Consider the following 25,674-nt stretch of genomic DNA (forward strand, 5'->3'; position numbering starts at 1 on the left):
CAGAACATTAATAAAGTCAGTGTGTCTGTAGAACTGATATTCTTTTTTTTACAGTGTGCAAACTGTCTGGGGTACACTGCGTCCTAAATAAAATGTCGCCATGATTAAATTCTAGATATAGAACATTTATGTCTGTCATTTCAGACAGAGCAGGCTTCACTGGTCAAGATTGGTCGTTTTATCTTTTCCAAATAAAGAAAAAGTACTTTATGTACCCCTGAGAATAAAAATCATCAAGGTAAAAATAAATAAATAAAACAAACAAAAAAGTTCCATAACTTTGTTTTACAAGAGTTTTCTATACTATAACTTACTCATATTGCGCGGCCTTCTGTGACTCCATGGGTACAGAACCTTTGGGCCCCTTCCACTCAGCACTAATGGATCAATGTAAATAAATACAGCCAGTGAGTCTATTAGGCCTCTTACCCGCTGACATTAAAAATAATGTTTTTACTAGCATTTATTTTCAGCTGTAGTAAAAATATCTAAATAGGTCTAGGAATGAAACCTATTTGTTCCGATCATTCCATACACACTTGCGCCTGCGGTTAGGGGTGCTGAGGCTAGGGGTGCTGAGGCAGGGTCTTTTAGACTCCACCTGCTCTGTATACTCACGTATACTGCAAGGAAATGCAATGATAGGGATTTCAAAGGAGCCTGCTTCATTAATCCCCCCTTCCCAACTGCAGATACTGATTACCACAGCAAGCCAGTGTGTAGCTAGCCGTATAGAGTATTTTGTGTTATTATACATTGTATATTGAAAGGCTGTCTCTTGACTTTTTTTTTTTGCATAAATTTACCTTTCAGGATATTATTGATTATGTAGATTTTTTTTTTGTGTTGTACATTTACTTGTAAAGGACTAGCCTACTGGTTAAATGCACTATAACAATAAATACATTAACACTTGCTGTAGATTCCATGTAAAATTTAGTGTTAGGTCCTTGTGACATTCAGCATGTCTCTGTCCCAGGTACACAAAGTATATTGCATACTTGCCAACCTTTGGTAAGTTAATTCCGGAAGATACCAGGCCGGGGGGCATGGTTGGAGGGTGGGAGGGTCGGGGAGCGGTAATTCGAGTCATTTTGGCTCCACCCCCTGCGGGAAAAATGTTTTGTCGCAGGGGGCGGGGCCAAAATGCCGCACTTGACCATGGATCGCATCATTTTGAGGAGCAAGATGCCATATGCGGGATATTTGCCTGCTCGCCCGGGAGACCTACCAGAATTTCGAGAGTCTCCCGGACATTTCGGGAGAGTTGGCAAGTATGGTATATTGTAAGCTCATCTGTGTGCAACAAATTTTAACCACCTGCATTAAAAACAATAATAACTTAAAATATTACCTTTATTGCTGAAGATTAATACAGCTGTTTGAATATAGTGAGCACCATACACACATTTGTGTTTAACAAAACTGTTGCTAGTTTATATTTGCTTTTATTGATGACTTTTAGATTATTGCTGTCCCAGACCACCAGCGATAACTGAAAAATTAGTATAGCTACGACGCACAAATTATATATGGTATGTATATGTAGGATAAAAAGATTGATGGTTTAGCTCCAGCCCACAGATTGGAGTTACCAGTATGTAAGGAGATATATATATTATATATATTTGTTTATATAGTGTAGCATATTAGACACAATAACTATGGTGCTTGTGATAACTGGATTTAATAATAAATGTATGATACAGTGGTATTATTAGTTACCTCTTGAATCAAATAATAGGGTACAACAAATATGATTGCAATCTGTAGTTAAAAGTAAGCTACGCGGTTTTAAAAGTATGTGCAACCCTTTTAGTTCATATAAATATACAGTAGTGGTTTAATAACCGTTAGTATTAATGTTTGTTTGGAGAGTTTGAGATTTTTTAATTATTACCTGCCAGCTACTGAGCATTAAATGCCTATGGAGACTTGTGATCTGCTTCCCTGTAAGGGAGTTTGGGGTTGTTAGTTTTCTTAAATTTTATATTTTTTTTTATTTGTAAGAAAAACATGCTTGGTTACAAATTGAATGGGGAATCTATTTATAGCATAGAGTACGCCGCACCTGGGAACTGCTGATAAAACATATTGTCAGCATTTGTCTTCAGTTCATGTTTTCTCTCTCTGTCTTGTACATTCAATACACAGGTTTACTTGCATGGGCACCTTTGAAGTATTGAGCAAAAATCCATTCGGATCAAAGGAGGACTACTGTAAAACGGATATCAAATGCGTTTTTTGTATGATCTTTTAGACCTCGATGCAAAATGGAGCCCTGTTCCTGTATGTTTTATAAAGAGACATACAATAGATGTGTTTAATGCGCCTCTGTGTGATTCAAAGTTCATTTATCCAACTTCATACAACATGTTTAGTACAATTTCCCTTTTATAGAGAATAGCAGAGATAGAAGATAATTACCAGAGAATATAAAACTGCATTCCGGGGCCTTGGCATAGTTCTCTAACAAGTAGCTTGATGCTGTCACTTTTCCCTCTCATTCGTGGTGGTCCTATTGATTCTGACTTTATACAAAATAAAAAATTAACCTATTCACAACATAGTGAGATAAAAAAAAATATAATAAAAAACTATATGTGTCCAATATAGATAGAGTTCCTTTACACAAGGGTATTGCAAAAAGCTCAGATATATTAAAACCATCTTCTTATCAACAGGAGACAGCTGCAATACATCAGTCAGGGTACCAAAGCTGGTGGATGCTTAATTGGGAGAAAGGAGAAAAGCTGTAGCAACATTACCTCATATATGTGTCTGAAGGTCACTGTATAGATTTGCGTCAATTTCCTTATTTGTTGCAACCAGTTTACTTCAGAATCCACCATTTGGTGAGAATGGACACATACTTCCATGTACAAGATCAGTTTATGCAGCATATTCCATTAATGAAGCCAGTATGACTCAGCTGATATATATTTTTAACTATAATCTCACTCACCTGACCTTAAAGAAGGGCCCAAACCTCCAGATAAGCCTTGAGCCAGGTGTACAGTTCCAGTTCACATAATAAACTCTAGAGTGTGCACCCACAAACTTGCCTATAATCTGTATAACAAAACACCTGGCGCTAAATTTATCAAGCCTTCCAAAAAGGAAAGTAGAGGTGTTGCCCATAGCAACCAATCAGATTCTAGCTATCATATTCTAGACTGTACTAGACAAATGGTGGCTAGAATCTGATTAGTTGCTATGGGCAACACCTCCACTTTTCTTGTCTTAGAAGGTTATAAATCTATCCCCTGATATTAATGGATAAAAGCGAATAGATTAATGTCTACATTGAGACCAGCCTGCATATGTCTATAGCATCATCAGCTATTTATATAGCGCCACTAATTCTGCAGCGCTGTACAGAGAACTCACTCACATCAGTCCCTGCCCCATAGGAGCTTACAGTCTAAATTCCCTAACATACACACACACACACACACACGTAAATTTGATAGCAGCCAATTAACCTACTAGTATGTTTTTGGAGTGTGGGAGGAAACCGGAGCACCCGGAGGAAACCCACGCAAACACAGGGAGAACATCACACAGAAAGAAAGATAATATTTTGATATTCCCAATAGTGTATGTACCATGGGAGATGTGCTGGCTGATACATTGGATAACCCTGGAAATATCTTGTTACTTTGTGTACCTAAACATTCAAGTTATGAACATGTTATCTGTATAGAAAGTGACCAATGTAGAGAATTTCAGGTGTCAGTTTTGCAGTAGAGATGGGGAAGTGGCTTCAATAGGTTTTCAGTTTTCCATCTCCTTGGTCATCAATGGAATATAGTTTAGGGTAGGCTGAATTTGGTGGACAACAGTCATTTTTCCGACCTCTGCAAAAAAGTAACTTTATATAATTCGAAAGTAATCTGTATATTACAGTTTGATCACAAAACATTAACATACCAAAATTCTGCCTCTGTTTAATACATTCATAACATTAGGGGATTTGTAAGCAGAATCCAACTTTTTTCTTAATAAATGTGTTGTCATTTTCTGGCAGTGATGCTCATAATTAAGGGGCCTAATTATCGACCATATTTAAGCCTAAACTCCTGCGAATATGGCACTTTTTCACAAGAGTAAGTGAATTTTAAGTATCGGATTGATTTATCAACGTTCCCATTCACCAACTTAATGAACAATATAACTGTCTCCATGGGGACTGAGAAAGCTGGTAATTTATCAAGCCATGAATAAAAGGGGAGGACCATTTAACAAGTTTTTCGCTTCTGTGTAAAGCTTGCAGCGAAAGATAATAACAGGCGGGTATGTGTTCACCGGAACAGCCAGTTATTGGATGTCCTATCCTGGATGGACTAAAATAAAATATTGGCTGGAAAATCATTTCTTATTGCAGGGATAAGAAATAGTAATTAAGTGTTCTCCTCAGCACCTATTTTCCCAGGTGCTCCACCCGGCTGTTTTTACTTACCACCCGGCTCTTAAAACCCAGTCATATTATGATATAATTAATAATTGTTTCTCTATGCTATATCAGGCACTATGTGAGCACTACAGCCCACAGTGTGTGTTAGACCACTGACCACCATACGGACCAGTCCTGGCAGGTGTGGGCAATAACCTTCAACATTTTTCAGTATTATTGCAAAGTATTACAACTGCCCCCACCTGGCTACTTTATAATGCCACTCGACTGTCAAAATTTTCTGGGGAGGACACTGCAATTATAGAGCAGAATTTGCAGTACTTGATAAATAGACCCCCCTAGTGTGCCAGTTAATCATTCAACCAGAAATTCAGTGACAAAAGGCATGTGTCCCAAGTGGGTGGGGCCTGATTTTTATGTGCAAATGGACAGTATCATGTCAACACAAAAGGTGCATCACACAAATATTCTCAATAGAAACAGCATTCTGAGGATTTTAGCAGAAAAATAAGTATAGCATGCCAAAAGACCCAAAAATAGAACAACATTGTCTGTTTCATAATATTTTCGATTATTGTCTCGTTTTTCAGTTTAGGATTTGTCTATGCAATTTTTCATTTACTCTGTGTTCCATATTGTTTTATAGTTTTGTTTTTTTAAATGTAAAAGTTATTTGGCGCAATGTGGTTACAATGACTCCAAATCTTGCCCTCAACCCAACTGATTTATATGACATCAGTACCATAAAAAAGTTGGATTTATTTTATATATTATCGAAGTACACTAATATTCTCCGCTTTGCAAGATTAAATTTCAAGGTTTTTCTAACAAATACTCGGTCATCTTTGACATGTGATTGCTCTGCATGCAGTCAATGTGAATATTGAGTACTATATCCCCCATTGTCTCCAATCTCTTTAATGTTATTTAATTGCAGTAGAGTTCCACCACTGAGCTTAAAGCAATCTATTCTAAGATTTGCGTAGCCCTATATCTAGAGCTATTCACGCTATCATTTGCAGCTAAAATGAGAACATAATCAAGGACCAACAGGGTCCTCGGATACACAGCTGTTTTCTTATATTCATGGAAATTGGCAACAAACGTCTTTATGCTGACAGTAGTTACATTTGGACAGCTGCCATTGCAGATATCCAAACCATAGCTGTTTAGAAACTTACATATTTAAGGGAATATGGTATTAATAAAAATCACATTTACACCCCCATCCATATGCATTATGACAGGAAAAACTATATTTTTGCCCGCCCAATTTAACTACACATCTTATGTACAATGAAGAAAATACAAGTTATCGACCCTGTTCAGGAGTGCAGGTGTTTGGAGTAGCACAGCCACAGTTAGACCTTCTGGGGGTAAATTCAGTCCCAGACACAAGGTATTTTTATCAGTGGGGGAAAAGCCCTTTGACCGGCGAAAAGGAGGGCGTCGGATCAATATAAAGGGGAGGGTTTAAGCTGTGCAGTCATAATAAACAAGCCAGGGGTCCCATACAGAGTGGAATGTGATAGGGTGGTAGTATACTTGTGTATTCAAAGCGGTATATCTGCCAGATCTGGTTAAACACTGCTAGCAAGGCCACACATGTTGCTGCATTAAGAATATGGCCCACCACTATGTACCCCTACCCCCTCCCTTTATGTCCTCCCCCTAACCTATTTTGCTTTCTGTACCTCATATATACCTGTTAAATCTTAATAAATACCATTGACGTTAAAAAAAATAATAATATTATGGCCCGCCAGTGCAGCAGTTGCCTCAATTTTATTGATAAGATTCTCTAACACTGCAATAAGCATCTCTGACACTGCAGACCGAGAGTCACTGAAACCTTGGCAGACTTCTAAATGGATTGATTCGTTTATACCATACATGTCAACCCTTTGCATCTGACTTCCGGGAGCTGGGGGGAAGAGGTGGGTGTGTCGGGGCAGGACTTGAAAAATGTGGCATTTTGGCCCCGCCCTCACTATAAAATGCAGAAATTCACGGCAATGAATAGCGGGGCGGGGCTCAATGACTCAATTAGCCACCCCCCAAAGAGGTGAGTTTTCAGAGAACACTTGTAGGTTTGTAGACCAGAAGAAAATCTTTTTGTATGAGGGAGGGAATTCCATAGAGTGGGTGCAGCTTGAAAGAAGTCAAGTAAACGGGATGGGAGGATGTAATGAAAGTGAATGAAAGATGCAGATCTTATGCAGAACAGAGTTGTCGAGTTAGAAGATATTTTGAGACAATTGAGGAGATGTATGTTGGTGCAGCTTTGTTGATGTCCTTGTAGGTTAGTAAAAGTATTTTATATTGGATTATGTAAAAAACAGGCAACCAGTATAGAGACTGACAGAGTGACTCAGCAGATGAATAGCAATTTGTAAAAAAATTCAATCTGACCACTGCATGCAAATAGATCGTACAGGTGCGAGTCTATTTAGGGGAAGGCCAGTAAGGAGGGAATTGCAATAGACAATGCGGAAGATGATGAGTGCATGAATTAAGGTTCTTGCAGTGTCTTGTGCAAGATATGTGTGTATTCTGGAAATGTTCTTTAGCTGTATGTAACATGATTTAGAGAATGAGTTTATGGGAGGAACAAAGAATAGTTCTAAGTCAAGGATCACACCCAGGCAGCGGGCTTGAGGTTGGGGTTTAAGGTCATGTTGTCAACAGAAATGGAAATGTCAGGTATGCTTCTGTTGGTGGGTGCAAATATTATTAACTCTGTTTCAGAAAGATTGAGTTTGAGTTGGCGAGAGGACATCCAAGATGAAATGGCAGAAAGACGGTCAGTAACACGGGACAACACAGATGTCGAGAGATCAGGAGATGATAGATAAATTTGTGTATCATCCGCATAGAGATGATACTGAAATCCAAAGGCGCTTATTAGTTTTCCAAAAGATGTGGTGTAGATAGCAAACAGCAGAGGACCTAGGACTGAGCCTTGCGGTACTCCAACTGATAAAGGAACCGGAGCACAGGTGGATCCAAAGAAATTAACACTGAAAGAGCGATTAGAAAGGTAGGATGAGAACCAGGATAGGACAGTGTCTTGAAGACCTAGGGATTATAGTGTTTGTATAAGAAGAGAGTGGTCAACAGTGGCAAATGCAGCAGAGAGATCCAGGAGAATTAGAAGAGATATTATAAAATATTAAGTCAATTAGGCAAAATAAAGTGTGCCATTGTAGTTGTTGTTTTTCTTATTTGCATTACTGTACATTAATAAATTTATTGTATGTGATCACAATTCCAATACTATAACACTGCTTTTAGTTTAACAATCTGAAACTGGACAGCCTGATGGTGTTGTACGTTCCCCAGATTTCTATTTTATATGCTGGATTGGGTATCCGATTAACCACTAGTGTCTGTGGAAAGGCTTTGATAGGCATTGATCCATGTTTTAAAGGGCCTAAGGATTATGTGTATTTCTGATCAAAAGGAAAGCACCTTGCATAATCCCGTGTTATTCCAAGCTATGTATTAGGTAAGCAAAATTTACGTTATGTTGAAATGAAATTCAATAGCAGGCAATCCTGTTGTGAGCTGGGAGAGGACATAGCTATACTTTACTATAGCTATTATAACTGAACAATATTATATATAGTAGCAGTGATTAATAGAATGGTTTTATCTAATACAGAGTATGGTAGTTCTAAATCTTAAAATGCTTAACGGCTGATATCTTTACTTCCTTTAACCTCTTAACCTTATTTTAACCATTGTTAATAATTGACTCAACACCTTAGTGTGGCAAAATTACCGGAGTTTATTTTGAAGGTATGGTGGTGGAGAAAAGAGCAGTCAGTTCGACATCCGCTAGGCAAACCCAGATGCCCCAGCATTAACCATGGGACACATGCAGATGGGGGCACAACCACACACACCCCGGGCGCACATATCTAGCTTATATGGGGAATTCGCCCCGGGCACTACAGAACCCACAACCCTTCTGGGCTAACAGAATGCTACCAGAAACTGACCCGCAGGGGCGGTACTTGGACCAAGACTATAGCCGACTCCATCGAAGAGAGGCGGGTTAAGGGTGCCCGCTACTGTAAAGCGAGTCCTAACCACTGGCCGTCGACTGCACTGCGTTTTCCGGCCATGCCCGGATCCCTAGGACCCGAGGCCCGCCACCAACCTACCCTATCGATGCTACACTCCTGTAAACATTCCCTATAAACCAACCATGCCCTCATCGCTCATATGAACACCATCCCGCCTATAGAGAAGGGAGTTCTGATATCTAATGAGCGGATGCTCTAACTGCAAGCCACTTAGAGAGCGAGTGAACCGGACTACCACAGTATTACTTTTCTTCCTGCCTTTGACCTATCCAATTAACCACTACCGACCCCAAAATGAATATGTGACCCTTGCTGCCGGATGCAATGCAGCCCAATGAACTTATGAGTTACCTAGCACCCAAATATGTCACGGGGTCCAGTGGTCTGTAAAGGCAGAAAAGCACAACAAAATATTAGCATACATCAGCAATGGTAGTCAACTTTCCTAATCATTGGAAATGAAAATGAATAGGAAAAAGAGCAAGAAAAGGAAGCTGAAAGACTCGTTGAGACTAGACATACTCCGCACCCACCACAGGACATCCTACCAGAGGCGCACATGCTCACAAAAGATAAAGAGGAAAACAAAGAGGGGAGCAGAAAAACAAGCGAAGGTAAAACCATAAAACCTTGTGGTGCCTAGTGCCAATCATGCCCACTTTTTATAGGAAAAAATGGAAATATCCCTTCGCGTCCTGCTTCTAAAGGGTTAGAAGGAAAACTGCAGCCGAAACCCTGTGTCACCACAGCAGAGAGAATAAGCGATGAGTAAAGGCAAGGAAGAAGAGAAGGCTGTATATAACACTTATACACATTAGATTTCCACCTCCAAGCTCCTGACATAGCAGGCCTAGCCGCACCAGCAACCGCTGCAGATGTGGCAGCCCCGATTCGGAAGTGCTGGAATGAAAACTGTCCCGGCCTAGCGTGAACAGAATATGCTTGCAAGCCACCAAAACTGATACTTGGTGAGGAGAGAATCGTCACAGTCCCCCAGCCATGGGGCCCCGGGCAACAAAATCCCTCATTGTTGCCATCGACAAACAGTACAACAATCCCTTGGGAACATAGTAAACCAGAACCTCTACCAAGTTGGTCGGATTTGTATCGCCTCACTCGACAGTATACCAAAGAGGAGGATACACCAAATGCTGTGCTAGCATACCTGACAAAGGAGCAAACCTAGAAGAAGCAATTAGTTTCCTCACCAGGAAGGCACAAATATAACATGACCAAAGCAGCGCAACATACTGCGACCTCATGCGTGTCCCGTGCCCTTTGAAACCGCCTCCATTAAATTTCCAAGAGAAAAATCACTAACGGGACCCCTCTGTTCAGGGGGTACCGGGCTTTCCCCTGCCCAACCTTTCAAAACCCTGGACATAACCCAACTACTGGCGTAGTCATCCTTCCCCCGCAGCCTAGCGAAGAATGATATTCCCACCAGAGCTCCTGCCAGAGTTATTCAGGACTTTATGGATTGAAACCCCCCCAAACAAATGCTAGCCTGCGCCAGTGCCCATCTTCATTAGTGCCCTGTCCACAGCTCTGGAAAGCGCACCACTCCTACTAAACCACACGTTACTACTACTTTGTGGCAAGAGCAATGAATGATTCGGACAGACCCTCCATGTCAGCTTGACAATCTGCCTTCCCTATGCGGGACCATGGGAACCCATTAGGAGTTCAAAACCTATCCCCTTAGCCCCTGACAACGTATGCCAGAGGATTCTAAACACCGGGAACGTGCTGGGCAATATCCACCTGCGCAACCAGAGTAATCACCGAAGGTAAAGTATTCTGATGCCGATAAATGGTCTGCAGTACTCTAAAGTTATCACACCAGAAAAACTATTTACTTCCCAACAAATTGTCCGCACAAAGCTCCACAGCTCCCACTATTGGGAAGATCTCTAGGAGAAACCACCTATAAGACCAGTCGGACTGAACCCATTTTCCGCGCCCCGGCGTAGCGCACCATTTCCTGACATGATAGGCCCCAAAACCAACTGCCCCGGCTGCATTTGCAAAGAGTTCCAACACCCAGCTAGCCACGGGGTTGGGGGCGCAGCCCGTAAATGCACTCCGTTAAACTCTAGCAAGGGCAGACCGCAAAATGAGAAATCCTCTTGGATCTCAGTATAAAGATGGATACTACAATGAGGGATACTACAATGAGGGAGATTGCCCCCTTGAAAAGCCCCAGTATGGATTGGGTCCATTTCAAAAGTACTCACTAGCACTCGATCACCACAGCTATCAGAGTGCGCAGCTTCCTCACCTACCTAAGGGGAGCCTACAAAAGGCCCGCACACGTGAGACTAGGACAACCCATGAAGGGAAATGAGCCCTTATCTAAAACAGAATTTCCTTGCATATCGGGCCCGTACCGGGCCCATGCCCAGAAAAACTTCCAAGTAATGGGTGATACCATGATGGCCGGTGCCCGCACAGCCGCATCGGTGTAGGAAGGATCTGACACTCCCAAAGAACGCACAGAAGACTGCATATCTCATAGGTAAGCACTAGTCCACCTATTAGCCATTGCCTATCCCCCCACTATGTCTACCGCAGCTTATAAAGATTGGTACACCACACTGCAGAACTTCTCAGGGATAGCATCATTCACTGCTGCATCATGCAGGAATCACAGGTGCTGTATCAGCTCGAACTTACCCGCAGCCTTCTTATGAAACACCCTGACTGGGAAAACCACCCAATCCCGGTAAGTGGAGAATCCGAAAAGGGCTGCACAATACCCCCCAGCGCAATCTTCTTGCAAGCTTTGTCCGCTAAAACCTTGAGAAATAAACTGGAAGATTTCAGGTTTACTACCGTGTCCGTCTTGACAGACCCCTAGTGAGATAACCAGAACCCTTGCAAGAAACCCATCCTTTAAAAACATTGCTTCCTACACGAGTTGGGTAGCAAATGAGCCATCGGCTCCAGCTAACCACATTAATTGGTGATCCTGCCTTCCTCAGGGCCAGAGGAGGGACGATTACCTGCCCTTACCCTTCTGACTGGCTTGTTATAAGACTACACGGGAGGTCTCAGACCACATATGAGGCAAGTGTGGTAGAACCTGCACGCTGTCCATGTGGGCAACTAGTTATGTAAAAGGGATAACAGCAGCCCTTGCTGAGCAAGGGAGCACCAACCCCACCTCGGCCTGCCTGGTTCCGCTCCATCGTGGCCGGGAACAACCACCCCAACCGTACTGGGACACTCTCAACCATTGCACACACTCACGATAACCTACCAAGAGGCTTAGGAGGCCAGCGTATTATACCTCTGAATGCCTGATTCTAAGCTCGCCACACCCCCAGCCGTGATGATGAGAACATTTCATGCACCATGTGCAAATATTTCCACATCACCACCCCCTCCTGTGGCTGGGTCTCCAAGTAACAGGCGGCAAATACATACGCGCTTGTAAGCCAGTTGTATAGAGCTTATAGCTAGTTGCACACCGGCCACCTAGTGAAAGCACCTCGAACACTGCCTACTTAGCCTGCTTGGACATGGCGAACATGGCTATGCATCTGCGTTCAATAATCCTGTCCTGGCAGAAACTCTAACCCCCTGAAATATGACCATGCTAGCGCAGCGAACCATTGCAGCCCCAGTTAGACGGGAACTTCCATAATGCTTAGCCTGTCGCCCCAGTGCCTGGTCATCCGCACACGCTACAAAACCCTGGCACAAATTCTTAACAGGGTTCCCGGGCAGTCCCCGGACCAAGAGGATGCAGTACTGGAGATATAACAATCAGACAACAACGGCTGACACTAGGTAAATCCTACATATTGATCTCACCTTGCAGAACGGAACCGCCCTCACAGCCACTAAACTGACCTTCCACTCCCAATTGTGCCGAGGTATATATTCTCCACTGCACATGGCCCTGGCAAACCGGTACAGCACGGTGGCTCCTGCATCTGCTGGGAGAGACATGTTACTTACAGACGCCTGAGACAGGGAGCCACAAGCTGCAGACCTCTACCCCCTTCAGTCCATTAACTGAGAACCCGGTGCTGACCTGACAGATCGGTCACCATATTGCCTGTCCCCTCCATCCCGACTATACCTAGACCTGTTCTTGGACCGGGACCTAGTCAAAGTGTCAGTACTCTGCCATCCGCCTACAGAACCGTTGGTGGAAAAGTGACTACTCTGCGGGGTGGCATCACGCCCCACAGCCAGAATGTACAAAGCTATTACATTCAACCTAACGGCATGATATACCTCCTAGAATAATAAGGGGGGTGCACCCACACATTAGATATAACTTATAAAAGAAACAAAGAAAAGAAGTGCGTGCACCATGGGCACTCAATTACTTCCCCGCATATCTCCATGATTTAATGTATTAAGGTTTCCATTTGCACTATATTGGTATACATTACTCAGTGGAATAGTCACGCCTTTATCCAACTAATGGGTACCCGAGAAAACACTGAAACTTAAAACCTAATACTAAGACTGCGTGCAGTCTGTGCCCTATGCGAAGGGTGGGCCTCCACCCCTGTGCGGCTGTGAAACCCCCTGGTCCATAAGGGGCAGGGCCTATGGGCTGTGGTGATCCACACATATGTGGGCCAAATGCTGCCATCCTCATGTGAGCGTAGCCTGCTGGAGGGACTGCTGCTGACGGGGGAGCCTCCCCCGCCTCCTACTGAGCCCTCTGAGGGGGTACACTACTCCCCCCTTAATATCTGTTCCCACGGGACCTCTGTCCCGAATCTCAGAAGGGGAGGGCGCAACCGTCCCACATGCATGTTCAGGGAGGGGGACTGCTCCCCGCAGAAGAAACATGGCCGCGAGGGACCTAATGTCCCAATTCACGGAGGGGGGAGCCTTTCCGCAAACCCCACCCAGCGCTCCCCGAACCTGCTCACTGCTTGGGATGCGCCAGAGTAATGGCCGCGGGACCGGAGAAGTATCCTCCATCGTGGGCCGCACCAGAGGGCAGAAGAGGTGCCCGCTCCCCTCCTCCTGGAGGGAGAACGGGGAATACTGGACTAGAAGGGAGGGGAAGGAACCAGACGGGCAAAGAGGAAAAGAAAGTAGAAGGAAAGAGAGCGGAAGGAGGGGGGGGGGGGGGAAAGAGAATTGGAAAGAGGGAGGGAGGGGGCAGGGGATTAAACACTGGGCACAGGAACAACACACTGCAGCAAATAGACACAACAGGAAACAAACGGGATAAAAAAACAGGCAAACAACAGTAAAAGAATGAAAGTAGAAAAAACAATGAATAAATGCACTAGGGGGCAGGCAGAGAGAGCACAGCGATACTTATCCACCAACGTGCAGAAGCCAAGAGACTGCTTAAGTCTCCACCCATCTAACTTATATTATATGCTGTGCCTGGTCCTCCCATATGACATCAGATGGGCGTACTCCCTTTAATTAAACTATTAACCCCAGAGTAATAACTACAGTTTAAAGATCCAGCCTTAGCTTTTGAAATCATTCAAGCTTAATTCAGCCCTCATTTCTCATTTCTTATGTTGTTGTCCAAGTTACAGATAAAATCTATATCCCTGTCTATACACTGTTGTTTTGTATTTTGAACATTTGTTTTAAAAGTAAAAATAGTGATCTTGGAAGATTAATTTGTCCACTTATTGTCCATCCAAGAAAATGCACAAAAACATATGCAGCGACTTTGAAACTCATTTCAGTCTCTCTTTTGTAAGGAATAGCTACTAACAATTGCTGTAACCATGCAGTATCAATCAGGTGGACGGTTTGGTAATCACAGTCTTGGCAGGGAATGACGATAGAGACGAGTAGTAATACAAATCAATAAGCACTCTAAAAAACAGACGGTGAAGAGTATTATTTTTTTTGGGAGGAGGGAGGGAATATGGTCTGTTAATAACAAATTGATTTTCGTAAAAAGCAACCAATGAAGACATTCATTAAAAGTGACTTTTGCTGACATGTGACAGTGCTACATTCTTTGATTTCACATACTGCAGCATTGCATCAGGTAATTTATCTCTACTGTTTGAACTGATGTTCATTTCAAGAAACTTGTCACTTAAAAGCTCATAGAAAACAAGAAAGTATTCATACTATTAACAAGTACTGTTTAGTCAATATGTTTTCTAGAAATTGGTTTGCCTTTTTCAGTCTGTATTTTGTTTACAAGAAACAAGGAATGACAGCAGCTTCTTTGCTTTGTGTTTTGCTTCCTACTTCAATTTAGACAATTATTTTGGCAATGGGTATTCAATCTATGCACAAATGTATTGAGATAAAACTGTTTTTCTTTTCTAGGTTGCTGAAATGCACGGGGAGTTGATAGAATTCAATGAAAGGCTTCACCGTACTCTAATTGCCAAAGAAGCGCTTGTGTCGCAGATGAGACAAGAACTTATTGATCTAAGAGGGCCGGTAAGCATCCTTTATGGTGTACTTATGTATGTACAGACAGAGAAAGTGTAATTGGAACACTGAGTCACAATGCTAGTGGCATGGCAACAAGTCCTCCATTCAGATGTGCTGCATGCACACATTGCATAAGAGTTTGTAGAGCCACCATTTGCTCTATCCTACTCTCTGCTACGGGATGGCATGTGGTTGAATTAAATTTACTCTGCTTGTTTCACCTGTGCTTAATCCCTATAAGCAGTGGCACTGTTTTCAGGACAATGTAAATATTTTAAATTATATTGTTATTTACATATAATGTAAGTCAAATGCCTCAGCCCATTCCATATATTTTTTTACTTGCTCAACATCATATTAAAAGAGCAATCCCACGTTGATGTTTTTTCTTTCTTTAAATAACAAGTTAAGTACTTTTTCAGCATCCATCAGGTAGTCCTTTATTTTGGCTGTTCTCATACAAATCATTATCTCCTTTTCAAAATCTCTAAGGTTGATAAGTATGGCTGCCAGCACACTCACAGAGTCTCAGCATGTCATGTGATAGCATAAGGGAGGATTTTAAGGCTGCACAGAACACATTGAGCTCAAAGGGTGGAATTCTAAAGCCTCTCTAGTCACTGCATCATGTGCCATGTAACTGTGGTTGCTATGGTAGTCATGACAAGGCATTAATAGTAACTTGAATAAACAAGCCAAGGAAAATGGTAATAACCAAGCTTCTTCTTATAGCCTGCCACAGTGATTTATGTTTATTTTTTTATGGGAATGCTGTTATCTCTAATTGTTTTTTTATGGTTTGAAGCATATGTGTACTATTTTCATCATATTGTAAAATAAATTAATGATCACATTGTTTTCATGAATTTATTTGTCTCAGAAACCAGGTATCATAAACAAAAAGTTTGTTGCAATATAGTCTATAATTAGCAAGATTACTTTACTACAGTGTAGTGATTAACGTGCATATTTATAAGTAATGTCATACATAAACATATAGCGTATGGCTTAATTACCATTATTTAACAGATAGAAAAACCGTACAGCTAAGCAAAACAGGTGGAAAAACATGTTCTGCAGTAGAATCTTGCACAACCTTGACTAACAGATACAACATAACTATACTGTGTATCTAAAAACATCTGAATAATGCTTAGTACAAGAATATATTGTGCAATTATGCCGGCATCCATGGAAAAACAACTTCAAATATAACTTCATTATAAGCGTTCTGTTAACTCTAAGCTCGCCTCATTGATGTGAGAAACATGTGTTTCAATTTTTTAACTGTAAATAAATGTTTCATTATGTTATCTTTCAGTCTTCCTCCCTCCTCCTTTAGCTCTGCCACCTTTGTGATTTCAGTTAATGCCCTTAATGTGTTTGAATGTTATTAGCAGAACCTTTTGTGTCTGTAAGGTGTCAACAGTGTCGGATAGGGATGTGTCACATACTGGGCAATCGGGGGCTACACACCTAATCCCCAGCATTCTTACCTGCCTCAGCCGACCACTCGCTCCGTCCTGGGCGCCCCCATCTTTGCTCCGGGTCTGCACATGCGCAGACCCGGCGGCCGCTTCGCGGCCGGCCCGAACAGCCATTAGACTGAGCGACCCAGGGGCCTGCTGCCCCCCGGTCCAGCCCGCCCCTGCCCATCACCTCCTCCTCTGCAGTAGCACAAAAATCTGCCCCTAGGTAACTAAAACCATGTCCACTTGCTCATGATCTCCTGTCTTGATTACGATAACCATTTCCTCATTGGTCTTCTTGTTACTCACCTCTCCCCTCTCTAGTCCATCATAAACAAGGCTGCCAGACTAGTTTTCTTTATCTGCTGCACCCCTCTGGAAATCCATCAACTGGCTTACCATTGCCTTCACAATCTAATTCAAGCTCCTCACTCTCACTTATAAAGCCCTCCACAATGCTTGCTCGATTTGTATGCTCTGCCTCTGACCTTCGCCTCTCCTTACCACTTATTACCACCACCCTCCTCTTTTCCCAGCTCCAGGATTTTTCCTCACTCTACCAGACAATGCCCCAATCTTAAATCCTTGAAACGCTCTTTCTCTTGATTGCCTATCTACCCTTCCCATCCTAAACCCCCACTTCTGTTCCCTCCTCCTCACCCTCACACCCATGTGCTCCTTCTGACCATTCTGCCTCCTCTCTCCCTCTAAAGGTTAAGCTCTAACAAGCAGCGTCCTTTCCTCTCTCTGTCTATTGTCTGTCAGTCTGCCTTGTATGTTCCTGTTTAATGGTATGCTTTATTTGGTATTGTGCTGTTATGCCTATTGATATTTTGTCTATTGTATACTGTATTTACTATGATAGCTACTGGTATTTGTATTGTGCCCATTTACGCTTATGTATTGTCGATACTTATGTATTATTCCACATAATAATTTAATATTGATGTACTTTTGCTGTACGGCGCTATGGGGCTGACTGGCAAATATTAGCCTGGGGGAGTGCAAGACATGGCTCAGCAGCCTATTAGAAACATTTTAAAGGAAAATAATCTAGGTACCCAGTTACCCAGACCTAGGTAGGCCACTATGGGATCGGCTGGGGCAGATTTTCCCCCCTGCCGCCTAGCCCAGCAAGCCCCTGACTGTGCTACGAATCTGTAGCACCATATAAATAAACGATGATGATGAGGTGAGGTCTCATCATTGACTTATAAAGTATCAATATAACCTCCATCTTCCTGATTCAAACACCTCTTCCTCTATCACTTTCAGTACCTTTGCTTTAGATTCTTCTGACTTGACTGTCTCATTGTAAGGCCAAACGAGTAGAATCAATACCGCTGTATTCTACTTGAGTTAATCTCATGCAGCTTTGACTGCAAAAGCTTAGAAGAGCAAACAGGGGGCTGGACTATTAGATGGAGAACACTGATGGGTTCCATTGCCGTTGCACACGCTGAAATGACTACAGTTCCACCCCTGCAGCAAATGGTTTCACTTTTCTTCTTATCCATATTCAAAAGAGTACAAGACATTCAGCTAGTGGTTACCAAAAAGTGGGTATATAAATGAAATCCTTACATCTATTATAACTATAATAAAGAGATTACATAATTTCTCCATATATAGTGGGTGAAATAAGTATTGAACACATCAACATTTTTCTCAGCAAATATATTTTTAATGTGGCTATTGTAATGAAATTTACACCAAAAGTCAGAAGAGTTGTCCAAGAACAAAACTTAAATTATGGACATCTATGGTTTGCATGTGTGGATTGCAAGGGTTGTTGCTGACATTTGGTGTAAATTTCATTAAAATACCCACATTAAATATATATTTACTGACAAAAATGTTGATGTGTTTAATACTTATTTCACCCACTGTACTGGCAGCAACCAGAAGGAAGGCAATTGTAATGTAAATTTTATTCGATTAATCAATAGACACCCGACTGAAAATGCAACAAACAAGAAAGAAAAAAAGCGTAAGATAAAAAAAGCATATGGCTGCATTTTTTTGGGTCATTGATAGGAAGTAATGGAAAAGAAAGAGTAAGTTCAGATTAAAGCGCATGTTCCCTGCATCGTTGATTGTATTGGGGTGTTCCTTTACATGTGACTTTTATGAATAAAAGACAAAAATAGCATAAAAATCTCTGATGTATCGGAGGGTTTAGTCTTTTCTCTCTCATTATCTCTATCATTTTTGTGCATTTGTTTGTCATTTCAGTTACCATTTATTTGAAATTCTGCATCAGTATTTAGAAACAGACTATAATTGCAAAGCAGCAGTGAGTCAAAAATGTCTTGTGCAGGTTAGAGAATTTTGAATATAGTCATGTTACAAACAACCATAAAAACATTTCTGTGGCTGCTTTTTAAACGCCCCAACAGTTTTAGCCTTTATTACCCATTGTGTTATAAAAAATTTCCTGTATAACACAATGGGTTTTCCTGTATAACACAATGGGTAATAAAGGCCTGACAGAGGGCTGCTATTGTACCCCAAAACATTGAGCTTGTCAGTTTGTCCTCTACAAGAATATTTAACCACTTTCTACCAAGCTGAGTCTTGCAATCTGTCATTGTCTAATAGTGTGGGTAGTTTTGCTAACTACGTCATCTCCATGTTGCTAGCCGCAGCGGGGCCTCTAGCCACCATGACTCTCTCCTTCAGGATGGCTGCATCCCAGCCGTCTCCATGACAACTGGGACATCACTTCCGATGTCGGCACGGTCATTGCCTTCGCAACAGCCGGAACGCTCTGCTGCTGAATCATCGTGTCCCGGCATGAGTGGCAGCCGGGCACGTGCATAACATCACTCAATTAATTAATCAGCCTCCTGAGGCTGATTTTACCTGTGTGCCTACTGGGGTTTGATTGGCCCCTCTATGTATTTAAGGCAGGGAGGGCTTAGCCTTCCTGCGGTTATAGCATTCAGTTCCTGGTTGCTGACCTGCTTCTGAGTATTGTGATGATTCCTGGATTGATTTTCTGTGTATGACCTTTGACTCGTTTCCTGAACTGTGATTTTTTGCTGGTGGCCCTGACCTTTTGTTTGTGACTCGGATTTCCTTGCTTTCCGCTGACCTTGACCCTTACCTGAACCTCACCTGGCTGTCTGCTTCTGCCCTTGGACCCTGGCTTGTTTTTGACCACTGTTGTGTTCTGTCATCACCTCCTATTCTGCCCTGCGGTGTTATTCATAAGCTTACACTGCGCTGAGTTTAAGACCTGGGAGCATCTGAGAAGCTCGGAGCGTAACGAGCTCTACGGAAAAGGCGGCTGCTATAGGTGAAGACCTCTACACCCTGTTCTGCAAGCTTTCTTTAATCAGCCATTAGCCATAACACTCCATTCATCTAATCCATGCCCCGTCACTACTGCCGCTCTGAAAATGCTTACAACAGTTATAGCAAAGGTCAAAGAGGTTGCCAACAGCAATAAACCAGTTGTACCATTCGACAGTAACGGGGTGGGGAGTGCTGTTTGATAAGTACCACAGCTGTACTTGAATCACCACTATACCTGTTCTGTTGTCACCATCTAAAGATACCATTAGTTTAGCAGAAAGCCCAAGATGCACACATCATCAAAGACCTGCCCAGTGAAGTGGTAAGGTAATTATTTACACTCCAAGCCAGTATCCCTGGGAAAGCTAGGTATATGTGATATTTTTTCACAAATTTCGGCGATAACTGATTTTTTTTCATCACTGCAATAAAAAAAAAAAATCTGATTTATTGCTTTGAACACGGTTCTAATGATAAATTTGCACCTTAGTGCAAACATAAATTATTGGATATTAAACCAATATATCCTCTTGTGATTTGCTGCTGATTTTATTACTGATACCAACAGTATGTTTTTTTGGTATCTTATAATACAGCACAAAAGAAAAACCTTAAGTGTGGTCCATTTTTTTTTATTGTTAGATAAGATGCCACTGTATCAACCATTGCACTAGAAGTATATGAAGATAAATGTAATGTTTGGACTGTGTTTTGCATATTTTAACTCTAGATCTTTTCTTCATTTAAATCTTGCTTCGTTTTTTCACAGCCTTTCCTGTCTGATATATAATGTAACATTTAAATATTCAGCAATTTGAGTCATAAAAGTTGAATGTGTTCTCTGTAAATTACAAATAAATCCAAGTAGATTGGTAGCATGTGAAAGTTATTCTGCTATTTCTGATATCGATTTCCTACCAGAGTACAGTTATTGCTTTCTTATTTCTTCAATAAGAGCATTATACATCATCCTCACGGGCAGATTGCAAAGTTTTAAGTATATCTTCGAGATAAACACATAGTACTTTTGCATTTTGAAAAGTGCGATTGTTTCACAGTGAAGAAAATGAGGAGAGAGAACAGCACTGGTGATGCTTGTTATACCATGGGAACAAATTATACAGTGGTAGAAAAATTTCATGAACTGTAGATGTTGTTTTTAGAATATTTTATAGAGAGAACAATTTTTAAATTTGACAGAAATTTTTTTCTAAAAAAATAAATAAATCGAGTTTAGTGCAACATGATTTAATAGTAGTTGGCATAATAGCTAGCGTCACATCCAGCTCTACCTAGATGATGGGATTGCTTGGGATTAGGTTTCTACTGCATATCAATCCTAATGTAGCCTGGATGTCCTCTACTAATAGATCATTGAAACTGTTTTGTTACATTTTCACATTTCACATACAAGGGAGAGAATCCTAAATAATAAGTAAATATAATAAAGCAACATGATCCACAATAGTTAGATTTTACAATCCAACTTTAATGATAGGAAAAGATAATCTTAAACAACAATAAAAAAACAGGGCCCATGGGGCACATGTGTTCTTACATGGTGGAGTTTTGGAAAGTCACATACAAGCCTAGTAGTCCAATTACAGAAGTCCAAAAGAGACCAACATCAGGATCGAGAGTCAGGAACTTTTTGGCCTTACCTATTGTTTGTTTTGATACTAAAAATTATATTACCAGATAAATAGATAAATTAGTTAGTTTTTTTTTGTTTGTTTTTTAAAGCTAACCTGGAGTTGACAAGCCCCCCTAGGTGGCTATGGCAGGGGCCCCAAGAAGTTGCTGTACCAGGGCCCAAATTTCTTGGCAGTCCCGTTCCTAATCTTCACTGCTAACACCATCTTAACTTTAATTGGAAGGATCCTGTGTGGTTTGAGAGTGAAAACATACTGTTGTGGGTGAGGGGGAGTGGGTAGGTGTTTGAGTGAGGAAACATGAACAGTTGTTTGGGTTTACAGGATATGGGGTGGGTAGGGGAGGGAAGAAGTGTCATCTATTCATACTGTATATTGATCAAGTGTTAACCAGATCTCGCTGCTAAGATAACTAGAGCCCCAAGGATGTTTGTATTTCTATGTGAAGACCATGTGGTTTGGAAAGAGACGGTAGCGTTATGGAGAATACATGTGTTGGTCTCCATGGAATTCACATTCCATACTCATGTTGCATGTTGATAACTATGTGAAAGGGGGGACATGTAGGGTCCTTCAAGATGGCTGCCACCTGACAATTAGAAACATTCACTGTGTGACAAATGAGTTTCCCAATTAATTTTTTTCTGTCAGAAAGTGAGTGAGGCTGGAGAATATATGAGGGGCTATTAGGTATAGAGGTCTTTGTAATATCTGTAATAAGTTATTGTACCGAGATCCCAAATTCTATTGTCCTGGAGCAGGACTACCAAACAGAGTGCCGACCTGGTACAGAACTTACAGCATAAATCTGATGTTAACCAATCAATATGGTGTAGTCTATTCGGTACCAAATATAATGTTTTGGTGAGGTCCATCATATTTGAAGACCATTGATCAAGGTCCAAAGTCTCTCCCCTGTTGTGCTCTCACTATTGTGCCTCATGGGCTTCTTGTCTGGATCGGCAAGTGTTAGATGTCTGTATACAGTTAAGATCAGTCCCCGTGAGCAATAGCATAGAAAACAAAGGTATTCTAGAGCTATGTGTTGGCAGTACTGGCTCATTAAGAGAGTAGACTCTAAAAATGTCTCTGTTGGAGATACTGAAAGAATTGTTGTCTTAGTAGTGTAAACCTAGATTGAATCTCTTCAAAAGAAGTAAAATACTACAAATATAGCAATATTGTTAATAAAGATTATAATGTTTTTTGCCCAGTCTGGGAAAGAGATAGGTTCCTTTGCAGGATGTCCATCTGGGTTATTCCACAAGGGGACAATTAAGGGCAGGGAAGATGTAAGTTTGAACTGTTGCATTCCTAAGTGACACGAGCCGCGGCTCCACAGCTGGCCGCAGGGGATCGCTTTCGGCTGCCTCTGGCCTCTCGGCCGTCACCATGACAACCGGGGCGTCACTTTCGCCCACACATGTCGACTGTCACCAAGGCAACAGCTGGGATGTTTCTTTCATTCACCACCGCAACCCGACTAAACTGACAGCCGGGTGCCTACACAATAAGTAAAATTTAGTTACAGCCTCTTGGCTGATTTTTCATGTATGTCCCCTCATTCCTATTGGCCTATATGTGTATACGTTGCTTTCTGCCGGACCTGACCCTTGCCTGGACCTCACTCCGCTGCCTGCTGTTGCCCCTCTGACCTCGGCCCGTATTTGGACTTTGCTACTTTCTACCATCCGGCCCTCACCTGCGCTACAGTAATATTATAAAGTTGTACTACTCTGAGTTTAAGACCTGGGGGCATCTGAGTATCTGTGAGCGCGTACAGCTCTACGGGAAAGGTGGCTGCTATAGGTAAAGATCTGTTCTGCCTATTCTACGAGTTTATTATATTTGCTGTCAGCCCTAACACTAAGTCCAATATAATGAGCATAAAAGGCTGAAATAGGGGCTCTTTTACATTTTAGGAACCACAATAATGTTGCTTTAGAAACAATTCCCATAAATGCAGATAAAAGGCAGAAATTTACACAGAATGCATTTCATATGTATGGCCATATAGTATTTTATAATTTTATTTTAAATAAAATACAATTTTTAAAATTTGTATTTTATATAATAATTTAATAGTATTTTGCCATCTGGAGGGAACTTATGTAAAATCTTAATTTCCTTTACATCCTGTGATGTCCCCGTCCAAATAAATTTAGAAATAATTTACTGTAGGTCTTTTAGTGTTTGAAATAAAATTAATAATCTTGGAAGGATATTAAGGATATTAATCTTACTCATACCCACGAGGCATGTCCAGAAAATAAGGATTATTAATAAACTTATCCCATTTGCTAAATCTTTCCTTATGTTGTCCTAAAATCGGGAATTGGGGGGAGGAGAGTAGTCAGCTGAACATATTCTCTAGTGATGAGCACCTCCCAGGTATTTCAAGCTTTTTGACTGCCACTTAAAATAGATATTAATATTAAGTAATTGTTTGCTTGCATATGGGAGATGCAAGTCAATCTTGTCTGAGAAGACAACTCTTGGCTAATTACATGCATTTGTGCCTCAAAGGCATTTGTACATAAGCCATTTCATTCTTGATATATTGCGCTTGACTTTGAGCTCCATGTGGAAAGGTTTTTTTTTTTTGTTTTTGCTTTTTACAACTGCTGTAAATTAATTAGAAGTATTGACTGTTAGAGATTCTCATTGTACCAAATTTGGAATTGGGACGTCACATGGATCCTCATCCGCACTTGTCCTTTCTTTTAGCCAAGTGTATCTATGATCCAGCCCGTTCCATGTCCTTCAGAGTCAGAAATAGGTTTGTTTTACATTTTCTAATGTAAATTAGGGGTCTAGCCTAACTTGCAAAGTGCCAAATTTGATTTGAGATTAGAATAATGTATGGATATTATGCCATGACATTGTTGGTCCTTGAAAAAAATTCCCTGAACTATTTGAATAGAGTTGAGCTATCTGTTTAACACTACATGAGTAGTCAGCAGTTTCACATCTCTGTTTAAAATTGTCATGTCTCAGATTGTGTTAGTATGCATTGCTATGCAGTGCTATTGTGAGACTCTGGGGTTGGAGTGAAGAGTGGGCGGATAACATCTTCCCGCTAAAGCTGCAGCAAACAAGAGCGAACAGGGTGGAATGCCCAGGAAAGTCTATGACACAAATTCCACAAATAAAATAAATAATACACTTGTTTGACATGTTCATGCTGGCAAGCATCCTAGCTGTCCAGTTGACAGGTGTGTTTACAATGTATTAGTTCAGTGGATCCCAAGCTTTCTCAGTTTTAGGCACCCTTAGGGTTTCCATAATTTTTTCAAGGCACCCCTAAGCCAAAATAATTACCAAGTAGTCCCCTGCCTTGCTTACCACCGGCCCTGGCCACGGCACACTTGTGAGATTGCTGCGGCACCCCAGCGAGCCTCGGTGCACAGTTTGAGAACCACTGTATCAGTTCATTAATAGAGTTATGATTTTGTTTACATTATTTGTTATGCTGCATAGCTCACTGTGTTTAAGTTTGGAATAAAACATGCTAGATTTTGGGGGCTTTGTATGCACCCTCTACCTCCTGCAATAAGCTGCTCATTCACTTTTATTTTTTTTTTAAATTGGTAAAAAAATTTATTGAAATTTTGCCATAACAGAAGATAAACAAAATACAGTCTCGTACATTAGAAGCAACATAATTCACAAAATTTTAGAGCAAGAAAAGCATATGAGAAACCTTACATAGAAGCACAACACCACATTCACTTTTTTTTTTTTTAAAAATGCTTTAAAAAGTAAATATAAGAAGAATACAGTTTATATTTATTAATATTAGAGATGTTCATTAATCCCCGTGTTTTGGTTTTGGATCTGGATTAACTTCGTGTTTTGGTTTTGGCAAATCCACCCTCATGTGTTTTGATTTTGGTTTTGGATTCCTATTTTTTTTCTAAAATCACATAATTTGGCTCTTTTTTTATTCCTACATTATTATCAACCCCAATAACATTAATTTCCAGTCATTTCCAGTCAATTTTTTTCAAGTGACAAGAACACTGTTTCTGTATGAGTAATGGCACTGAGCAATGTGACTGGAGAGTGACAAGAACACTGATACCCATGTTTCTGTGGGAGCAATGACGCTGGATCTCCTGTGGAGGTACTTATGGAATCCAAAACCCGCGAGATCCAACAACGCAACAATGATGTTTTGCCTCGATTTAGATCCGAGGACGCGCAAACTTACCAAGCCAGATCGCAAGCCTACTCGGATTCCCTAAGTTCGGGTGCGTTCAGTTTTTAGAAAACCAAGCCCGAGCATCTCTAATTAATATTGCCCATACAATTCATTATTGTGAGCCATTAGTACTGAGGACTTT

At 41.2% G+C, this 25,674-nt stretch overlaps 1 protein-coding gene across 2 annotated transcripts in view; it reads left to right on the forward strand.

The window, feature by feature from the left end:
• The window catches only part of SNX29 (sorting nexin 29), a 465,348-nt gene that overhangs the window by 193,969 nt on the left and 245,705 nt on the right, over positions 1 to 25,674 (forward strand). For both annotated transcript variants that reach the window (XM_075179779.1, XM_075179780.1), the window contains exon 16: positions 14,797 to 14,913. In XM_075179779.1, the coding sequence (XP_075035880.1) occupies positions 14,797 to 14,913 (117 nt within the window). The remainder of the gene's footprint in view (positions 1 to 14,796; positions 14,914 to 25,674) is intronic.

This window comes from Mixophyes fleayi, chromosome 7 (assembly GCF_038048845.1).
Source record: "Mixophyes fleayi isolate aMixFle1 chromosome 7, aMixFle1.hap1, whole genome shotgun sequence".
In the NCBI taxonomy this organism is placed as follows: Eukaryota; Metazoa; Chordata; class Amphibia; order Anura; family Limnodynastidae; genus Mixophyes; species Mixophyes fleayi.